Consider the following 9,240-nt stretch of genomic DNA (forward strand, 5'->3'; position numbering starts at 1 on the left):
GAACTCGCACGGACCTACTTTTTCGGAGGAACAATATGGAGCTGAGGACAACGGAAATTGGATGCATGATCGATGCATGCATTACAAGAAAACAGCCAGTACTGCAGTATCATATCAATAAAGAACCAGACTCTGTGCAAGACGGTAGCACACATACCACCTCGAAAAATAACAGTGTTATCTACTTGGAAATGTGTAATGTATGTCTTCAAATAAGATGCGCTGAACATCACCCATTACCTTCGGTTTTTCGATAGCTATTTTTACTTTTATGAGCTGCTTTCATGAACAATAATTGAAGTAATAAAAGTATTATAAATTGCTTGAAACAACAGATAGAAGAATATTAGATCAAGAACAACTAGTGCTACAGGACTCTACGAAGAATTTATAAATGACGAAATGGAGTGGTTTTAAAGACGATAGAGGAAGTTTGGATCTTGAATGTCACTCAAATCGTCCTCGACATTGGTCACGACACCTGAAGGTCGCAACATTCTGTAATTGTTGACAGTTGCCATCTTCCAGCGTGCAATAAGCAACAGGACGATGCAGAGGGCGTTGGCGATAATGTACGTGATCATTGCAGCAAGATAAGAAGGCTTTTGGTTTTCCGTCATCATCAGAGGGCCGCAAAAGTTGCCAATCTATATAAAGATATGCTTGGAGTTAGCGCGACTGCAATGGAATAAAACAAAAGATATTTACCGTATAAAATACGATCAGCATGCCGTTGTAAAAGATCTTTTTCGTGTAGCCCGATACGTTGTTCGATATGGAAGTAACCAGGAGCACCCAGGCAGCGCAGTATGACCATGCCAAGTAGAAACCGACGAGTTTGGCCTTTGTGAAAGGGATAGTTTCAAGCAATATCAGGCCAATGATATCGATCAGCATCAAGCCACAAGCAGTGTACAAGACCTGGCCGGTCTTGCGGACGCACCAGACTGCACCGACGATGAAAACAATATCGAAACCACCGGAGCCGGTGCTGAGGAGCACGGATTGCAGTATCTATATGCGGAAAATACGGAATGTCAATTTTTTACTACAATGTGGCCCCGGTCGATGCTATATTCGACCAAATCAATGACCGAACTTACATCGAACCCAAAATCGTTTGTGATTTGCGCGTTATAGTTCGTCATTGCACCGTTCTGCAAATTGATGAAAAGTCCTGCAAAGCAAAAGCACCAGAGGCGCAATTCGCCTAATGCTTCGCGGATATGCTCGTGTTTGATGGTAGTCGTTCTTACGACGGCGTTGTCTCGTGTACGTTCTTCAACGAGGATCTCCTGCTCGGCGTTTAGCCTCAGAGCCCTCGATTTCGGATTGTCGATAAGGAAAAAGAACGAGAAGACGCCCATAAACATTGTAACTGCACCGAGGATGACCATGATCCATTGCCACTGGTGGAGACCGAGCGTGTTAGGATCCATGCGGCCGATTCCGTAGGATATAAGGCCACCGAGGATAAGCGCTATACCATTAAAGATCCAAAATGCCCCTAGATGGAAAAAAGGGTATTCAGTAATGCATGAGCGGAGGAGGATGCCCCGCCGTTTCCAAATATGCACGTGCGGTCTGGGAGAGGATGTTTAAATTTTGTTTGTGCACGTACCTAGCCGTGCAGCTTGCTCGCTTCTGCGATAAAACGTGCTAACCAGGAGCGTCAGTGATGGGTAGATGCCTGCCTCGAGTAGACCAAGCAAAAATCGCATGGCTGCAACTTGCGAGAAATTCTTTCCCAGAGCTGTTAGTGCCAAAACAAGACCCCACAGGGTTACTGTAATCCCGATGTAACGACCGACAGGGATGCGTTGCAGAAGGTAATTGTTTGGAAGCTACAGCAATTAGAACAATGGCGCCAAATTAACACATTCATGTCGTGCGAAATGAAAAAAAAAACTAGCTACCACATCGTGATAAAAATGTTGCAATAAAGCTTTTACTTTACCTGGTATATCAAGTAGCCGAGGTAGAACATCGAGCCTAGAAGGCTGTATTCGCTTCCTTGTAGATTGAGATCTTCTTTGAAGCCGAATAATGCGGCATAGTTGATAGCTGATTTGTCGAGAAACTGCGTATGCATGCGTTGATGAGCATGTTGTACAGTTTCGTGTTTTTTTGAGTGTATTGAGAATCTTTTCTTCCTATTACCTGCATGAACACTAACACACAAACGATGGGCATGATTAAAATATCGAGTTTTCGAACAAGTGTGCGTTCCTCGTCAGATTGCACGTAATCGTCCTCGATGGTATATGTGTAGGATGCATCGTAGGCCGCTTCGGTTGCTATGTAGTCCGAATTTTCTGATCTTTTCTCCATCTCGTTTAAACCGATGTCTGACGACGACGGTAGATTGTATTTTTTCATATCTTTTTATTCCAAGGAGAACCGGTTCGAAAGAGAAAAGGAGATCTCGCAAACGGAGAGCTGCGGTGCAAGAGCAAAGGGTCCTTCCTTGGGATAGCTTAATGTGACGCAAAGGAGGGGTAGAGAGAGGGAAACGGAAGAAAATAGAAAAGAGAAAGAGACAAGAACAAAGTGAGTAAAAAAGGCAGGGAAAAGAAACAGTAGAGGGTCTGCAGGCTCTATGCGTAACATGTCATCAAGCCAGGGCACCCGATCACAAGTCCTTTGTGATGCAAAAAGGACTGGCCAGGGCAATAGCCAGACACTTTCCCGCCCAACAGAAGGGTTTGCTATGGTTTCTTGTAACATTTTGTCACACGATTGATCGAAAAAAACGGATCAATGATTATCGGAGTTGCTTACCATAGACTCACGAAAGCACTTACGCCCCATTTTGAAACCTCCCAACAATTGCTGTTGTGACACGGTCTTTTGCATGCTTTTGATATTACTGTCTCACCAAAACTAAATCTGGCGACTCCGTTGAAGTCAACCATTTCGTGCGCTCCATCGGTATGAATGCTATCGATCACATCTGATTGTCGTTAGAATAAAGATTTGCAATACAGGTAGCTATGTTTTGGTGGTATGTATTGGATGATGATCGTTCAATCAAGTCTACGAGCGAAACGACACTATAAGGGAAAAGATAACGAAGAATTTTGGGATGATGCTGGTAAGGATTAACCTTGCACAACGAAACTAGTTACACACCATGGAATCAACTATGTAAACTAAAATTTTCCTGGCTAGATAGGACATGGAAAAGGATTCATAGTGGCTATTGTAGTTCTTGACAATCCATTGTACTACTTACAAAGTGCAAGAAAAGAGAGTGAAGGAAAGAGCGCAGCCCGGCTATTTGCACACACACACCTCTCCACATTTTTCAAATTGGCGGTCTTCTTTATCTTATTACATATCAAACTTATGCTTAGACCTACTGTTTTCCCGCACGCAATATTATTTTGCAAAATATGGGAGATTCGCAGCTAGTGTTTCAAGAAGGGCAAGCTTAGGACGTCCATTAAACATCACATTACCTTCTTCTCCATGTTTAATTTTTTTGTTGCGGACCAGCAAATAAGAATAAGACTGATGGATTCTCAGTCTCCGTTGGCCGTTCTTCCTGGTTGCGTGGTTGATTTAGTGCTTTCAGCACAAGCTAAGGCATATTTGTCGCCCTGTTTGCAGAAGCGCACTCTCGGCACGCTTCGCAAGCTTCAGCTATAAATACCGTGTCGTTTGAAGCTCTTGTGTGGAATCACTGTTGTTGATTTTTCTCGTTTGAGTGCAGCTGACACACTCGCACTATTTGGCACTTGGGCAGCCAGCACCAAGTCATACGAAGGCTTGGTCATTGTCTTACAGCGGCTATATGCAACTGGTCCATTTTACTATCAGCATCATCAAGCTCTGCGCGGAAAACCACTTCCATCCACTGCGTCAGCCCAGATTTGTATTGGCTGCAAGGATCAATCAGGGAAGCTCTTGAAATTCTATTTTACAATCTTGGAGCCAATGGCTCCCTCAAAAGTTTGTATCGACGCCTGAGACTTTCCAAACGGACAGTCTGCATTGCTTGATGATCCAGGGAGACGGTGTCAGAGGGCTCGTTACTTGCGAGTGGGGGTCGGATGGTTTTAATTTCAGCAAGGATTGGAAGTCAAGAAGAAGATTGTCTGTCGACACCATCACGGTGATGAAACAAAAAGGTTACGACAGGGAGTTTCATGCGCTTTTTTTACAGCCATGTGCAAATTTGCATTCGCCCGGATGCATTACATTCCTGAGAGGCATTTACTGGACCATGTGGTCGTGCAAAAGAATCAATCGACAGGATGTCATGCAAATCTTGCTATTACTATATCCATAGAACCTGGAGAATTCATAATTCGAAATAATATCTTCTATAAAATGGATGAGAATGTTGGATGGGAAATGTTCTTTATATATATTTTTGAAAAGAAACGCCGCGGATTGCATGTAAGTGCAGCTTTGTAGCTTGACTCGAGACAAGCAATGTTTAGCCACTTCCTAGTATGAGCATCGCCATCTAACAGCTTTGTGCATGCTTTTTTCTCTTTTATTTATGTTATCAATTTCATTGAAGATTCATCCTTTCCAACCTTCGGGAGGTATACTGCGGTATCCTTGCATGTTCTGTGGAGCTGCTCGTGGGGTACCATGCTGATAAGGTCTTGCGTTGCTATAATGCACTGCATCTAGCGAAGAAGTTCGGACGTGAGCTGGCGCTGCTGCAGCTGGAGCTGGACGATATCCACCGCCAGCGACGTATGGATTCATAGGCCGCTGTTGAGGTTGATGCATTACATTTGTCCCCGTTCTATACACTGGTCGCGGAGACTGCTGTAGATGCTGGGCTACAGGGGCTGGTCGCGGAGATGAAGTGGTGGTATACACAGGACGGTACTGGACGTGACCTTGTGGTGGTGGAGGGGCAGCACCAGATCTATACATGGATGACTGATGAGGAGGAGGAGGTTGGTGCTGTGCGGGGTAACCATAGGGATATTGCTGTCGAACTGAAGGCGATGGATGTAGCTGTCCAGGGCCTGCTTGGTATGGCTGCCGTGGAGGAGCTGCTCGAGGATCGTAAGGTCGACTCGGTCGAGGAGATGCGCTTGCGGCAGAGTAGTACTGGGGATCCGGTCTGCTACAGGGAATATTTGGTGGGTAAGGTTGTTGTTGCCATTGCTGCTGTATCTGTGGGTGTTGGTGTTGCTGAGGATATCCTTGATATTGCATTTGGGGCGCGGGAGAAGATTGCGTTGCAGGGTAATGCGAGTTATGTTGTTGAGCATGAATTTGACCTTGTGGTGAATGCACTTGCGTTTGCCCTTGGTTTGACAAAGGACGATTATTGTTATGGTTTTGTTCCATTAAAGCAGCTCCAGCTTGCGGTTTCGGTGGCGAGTGAGTTGGCGAAGGCAGGTAGTCCAAAAAGTCTACAACATCGGCTGCGCTTGGTTCCGGACCAAAGTCGTGCTGTTGTCCACTTTCAGACTCTTCTTCCTTTGCATTGGTTCCTTGCTTGCTAGCATCGGGGTCATCTTGTTGATATTGCTGTAACAAAGACGCCTTCTTCTTCTCGAAGCCTTTCTGGGTAATGTCGCCATCTTCAAGCTCAAGTTCGAGATTGCGAAGCTTATCTAGAAGTTCTCGCGGCAGATCTTGATCAGACTCTGACGCCATCGGTCGTGTGCTTTCCTTAAAAAAGTTCGTTCACGAACTGCCCCTCGAAGCATTTTCAGTGCGCGAAACTCAGCGAAATGCGTCAAGCGGTCCGATCCGTCAATGGTACTAGATCCCGTTGACAAGACCTAAGGTTCTCGACCACCACCAACCCCAATAGACTCTCTCGATTTGAAAAATGTCCTTAATCCCATAGTAGCTGTAAACGAAAGAAAAGGATATGACTGCTAATCTTATTATCAAGCTATTACTCGCGTCCAGCATCGGCCTCGTTTAAAACAAGCTCTCGAAGCCGCCGGGTAATCTTTGCTACTTTCAAGAAAGACATGGCAAGTCTGTCCATCGCTCTTTTCCGCTTTCCCAGTGCTATCGTCGCTGGAGCTAGTCACTTTATATCCTTCCGTTTTGTGGTAAGAATAATATGAACCTTTTCCATCGAGCGCGTTCGTCGTCTTGTATCCATGAATAATGATAACAATGCTTTTTGCTTACGTTGATCGGAGTGTACGATTGACGTAAATTGCATGCCAGGCACAGATTGCTGCTGCGCACCGAACTTGCACGTTTGTGAATCATGAGTACCCTTAAACTCGGTTCATTGTTGATACGGTACGAAGGAAAACATGGTATAAATATGAACAAGGGAAGCTTATAAGCATGAACAGTACGCTCGCGAAGCCTGTGGCGAACTCCATAAAGACGCAAGCAAAGCAGCATCCAACATTCCGCGAATTCTGCATAGGCGTCGCCCAGGTACGCACGATTGAAAGAGATCAATAAGCCGCAACAATGTTGAACAAAGACACACTAGAGATCGCACAAACTGGAAATGACGTTAAAAATGAAATTCCTGGGATACAAGAAGGAAGTGATACGACCATTGAACGACGCTCGGTAAAGCAAAATTACTAGGCAAAGGAAATTGTTGAACGCGCAGCTAAAGGACGACATCAGTGCTGTTGAAGCAGGCGCCAACTTTCTGAGTGAGTCGTTTGTTTTCGGCGTCGCTGCGGCTATCATTATTGCTGAGAGTTGGAGGTAGTAACAGTGCCGGTATAACGGGATACTCGTTTGCTAAGCGTTGTAAATACTTGCAGATCGCATCATACAGCGAAAACGAGAAGAAATTACGTGGATGACGCATTGGAGAATCTAGAAAATGAGACTACACGGCTAAAGGAATTAGTTGAACAGACTAAGGAGGCACACAAGGCAGCAGAAGAGAGATTACAGTTGATAGAGGAAGATAACGTCCAACTCCGTAAAATATTGAACGAGGTAATCCCCCTTTGCTATGTAACGAGTATATTGAATTACTAAACTTACCATCCTGATTTAATAGATGCTCTCAGTTAGTATGGGAATGAAAAGGCACACAGAATACGAAAAACCGGTTGTCGTTACCATACCGGGAATAAATAATGGTAAAGACAGTTCATGATCAAATTATTACCGTGGTTCGATTATGTAGTGTCTTTTTAATTCGTCGAGTCATTTATTAAGCGCTGAGCTAGCTGCAGCAGGAAACGATCGTAACCATACTGGGTAATCAACTGCAGACCGACGGGATACCCATTTGACTCTCCAAAAGGAACAGAGATGGCTGGCAAGCCAGCCAGACTGGCAGGAACTGTCATAACATCGTTTAGATATGGTTCGGCTGCACTTTGAGAAGTGGTACATTCCACTATGGATGGCGCTGCCGATATCGCACATGGTGTTAAAATAGCGTGCACAGTCTGATAGCTGCCAGATTGAGAGCGATTGTTCAAAATATTTGGCTGTATGAAAACCTGATCGAAATCTTGTTGAACCAAGCGACGTGCTTTTTGCGCCGGCAAAAAGTGCTTATCATAGGTGCTAGGAAAGGTCACCGTTAGATATAAGGAAGGCATCGTTCGCGAAAAGTTTCTAGCATTTACCCTGCTGTCAATACATGCGTGCCAAGCATGATACGTCGTTTTACTTCTGGTCCGAAACCATTGCTTCTGGTTTGTGCATACAATGCTCCTTCCGTAGCAGTGTCATTGCTGCAAAATCCTTTGAAAAGGAAAGAGGGTCAGAAAAAGATGCATAAAATCCAACGTTTTGTAATCAATGCAAGCTTATTACCATAGCGCACACCATCGTATCTTGCAAGATTGGAGCTTGCTTCGGCAAGGGCGATAGTAAAGTACGCTGAAAGCGCGAGTTTAGTGTGCGGCAAGTTGATTGAAACGACGGTGGCACCCAGCTCCCTAAATTGGCGGATGCCTTTGCGCCATATTTCCAGTATCGAAACATCCAAAGGTTTTACATAGTATTCTTGAGGTATTCCGATCACCAGACCAGAAAGATCTCCTGCTTTCCATTTGGCTGCGACGGCATCGTCTAATGGGTCAACCGTCTGGCGTACTTCAGGAAGCATGCATGTGGGATCTTTGGTATCGTACTTGGATATAACATCTGAAACAGGGATCGTGTAAATACAGAATTAAGTAATGAAGCAATTCGAAGGAGGAACTTGCCATAAACTTGCTTTACATCCTCGACGGAGCGAGCCAGTATACCAATGGTATCCAGCGAATTTGCATAGGTCACCAACCCATATCTCGAAATTCGGCCATATGAAGGCTTGAAGCCCACAACACCACAGTACGAAGCTGGTAGCCGCACCGATCCACCGGTATCTGACCCTAATGCTCTAATTCATACGAGTTAACTTGCTGTTAAACAATTACTCCCAGAAAAAGGTACTTGCATAGAGCACATATCAGCCGCCACCGCGGCAGCGCTGCCGCCCGAGCTACCACCGGCTACACGGGCAATATCTTTAGGATTATGGACAGGTCCAAAATGGCTAAAAATATTTGCTGAGCTATCATTCCGATGTTATCAGCATACAAATTCGAGTCTATTTTGTGCAATACCGTTTTACCCCATTCCGAATTCGTCCATATTGGTCTTGCCAACGATCACGGCGCCTGCTTGCCGAAGAAAACTGACTGCGGTCGCATCGTATGGTGATGAAAAGTCTGTCAATAGGTCGTTAGCTCCATTGCACTTAGAGCAAAGAAAGGATTTATTTGCCTTTGAGAATTTGGGAGGCGCAAGTCGTAGGAAGATCCGTCGTACAAATGTTGTCTTTGACAGCGACAGGGATAGCTGCGAGTGGGCCTTGGCGACAAGTGCAGAGACGTTAGGAAACTGTGTGTATTGTCTTTTTTCTTATTTGTTGGGCGCACCTTTGCAAGATTCTGCCTGCTTTTGCAAAATGTCCTGACTTTGCACATTAGTAAACGCGTTGATTTGGCCGTTGTCGGTTTCGATCTTGGTCAATGCCCTTTCCCAAGTAACCAAACTGCGAACCTTTCACAGGGTATTAGTCTTTTCTGTATCTTTGTATGCGACAAGCACACTTACTAGGGCTCGTTTAAAAGAAGGAACTTTGACGCATGATTTTACTATCATTTGAACGCTGGGAAAGATGCGCCACTATAATTTCGTTCTCGGACCGAACGTCAAGTCCCGCGAAACTGGTAGATTACAGCAAATGCTCAGACTAACGCTCCTTACAATGATCATACTATGAAATGGATGTTCAAGTTAATGCTTGCTCTCTCGCAG

General features: G+C 44.9%; 4 protein-coding genes across 4 annotated transcripts; 1 reads left to right on the forward strand and 3 right to left on the reverse strand.

The window, feature by feature from the left end:
* Positions 1-413: 413 nt before the first annotated feature.
* Positions 414-2,379, reverse strand: VTP01DRAFT_8636 (uncharacterized protein; the record flags this gene model as incomplete). The annotated part of the gene is made up of 6 exons (XM_069387779.1): positions 414-647; positions 709-1,014; positions 1,104-1,507; positions 1,622-1,844; positions 1,958-2,080; positions 2,161-2,379. The coding sequence occupies 6 exons, from the start codon at positions 2,377-2,379 to the stop codon at positions 414-416; spliced, it is 1,509 nt and encodes a 502-aa protein (XP_069241514.1).
* Positions 2,380-4,533: 2,154 nt separating this feature from the next.
* VTP01DRAFT_8637 (uncharacterized protein) lies at positions 4,534-5,634 on the reverse strand (the record flags this gene model as incomplete). The annotated part of the gene is made up of 1 exon (XM_069387780.1): positions 4,534-5,634. The coding sequence occupies one exon, from the start codon at positions 5,632-5,634 to the stop codon at positions 4,534-4,536; it is 1,101 nt and encodes a 366-aa protein (XP_069241515.1).
* Positions 5,635-6,208: 574 nt separating this feature from the next.
* VTP01DRAFT_8638 (uncharacterized protein) lies at positions 6,209-7,075 on the forward strand (the record flags this gene model as incomplete). The annotated part of the gene is made up of 6 exons (XM_069387781.1): positions 6,209-6,243; positions 6,300-6,387; positions 6,446-6,528; positions 6,589-6,672; positions 6,732-6,912; positions 6,977-7,075. 6 exons carry the CDS (start codon positions 6,209-6,211, stop codon positions 7,073-7,075), a joined length of 570 nt encoding a protein of 189 aa, XP_069241516.1.
* Positions 7,076-7,112: 37 nt separating this feature from the next.
* On the reverse strand, positions 7,113-9,084 carry VTP01DRAFT_8639 (uncharacterized protein; the record flags this gene model as incomplete). Its single annotated transcript, XM_069387782.1, has 9 exons — positions 7,113-7,494; positions 7,557-7,674; positions 7,747-8,079; positions 8,142-8,317; positions 8,375-8,491; positions 8,552-8,648; positions 8,704-8,790; positions 8,859-8,982; positions 9,037-9,084. The coding sequence occupies 9 exons, from the start codon at positions 9,082-9,084 to the stop codon at positions 7,113-7,115; spliced, it is 1,482 nt and encodes a 493-aa protein (XP_069241517.1).
* Positions 9,085-9,240: the final 156 nt, after the last annotated feature.

This window comes from Rhizomucor pusillus, assembly GCF_041956525.1.
Source record: "Rhizomucor pusillus strain CBS 183.67 unplaced genomic scaffold VTP01scaffold_5, whole genome shotgun sequence".
NCBI lineage: Eukaryota > Fungi > Mucoromycota > Mucoromycetes > Mucorales > Lichtheimiaceae > Rhizomucor > Rhizomucor pusillus.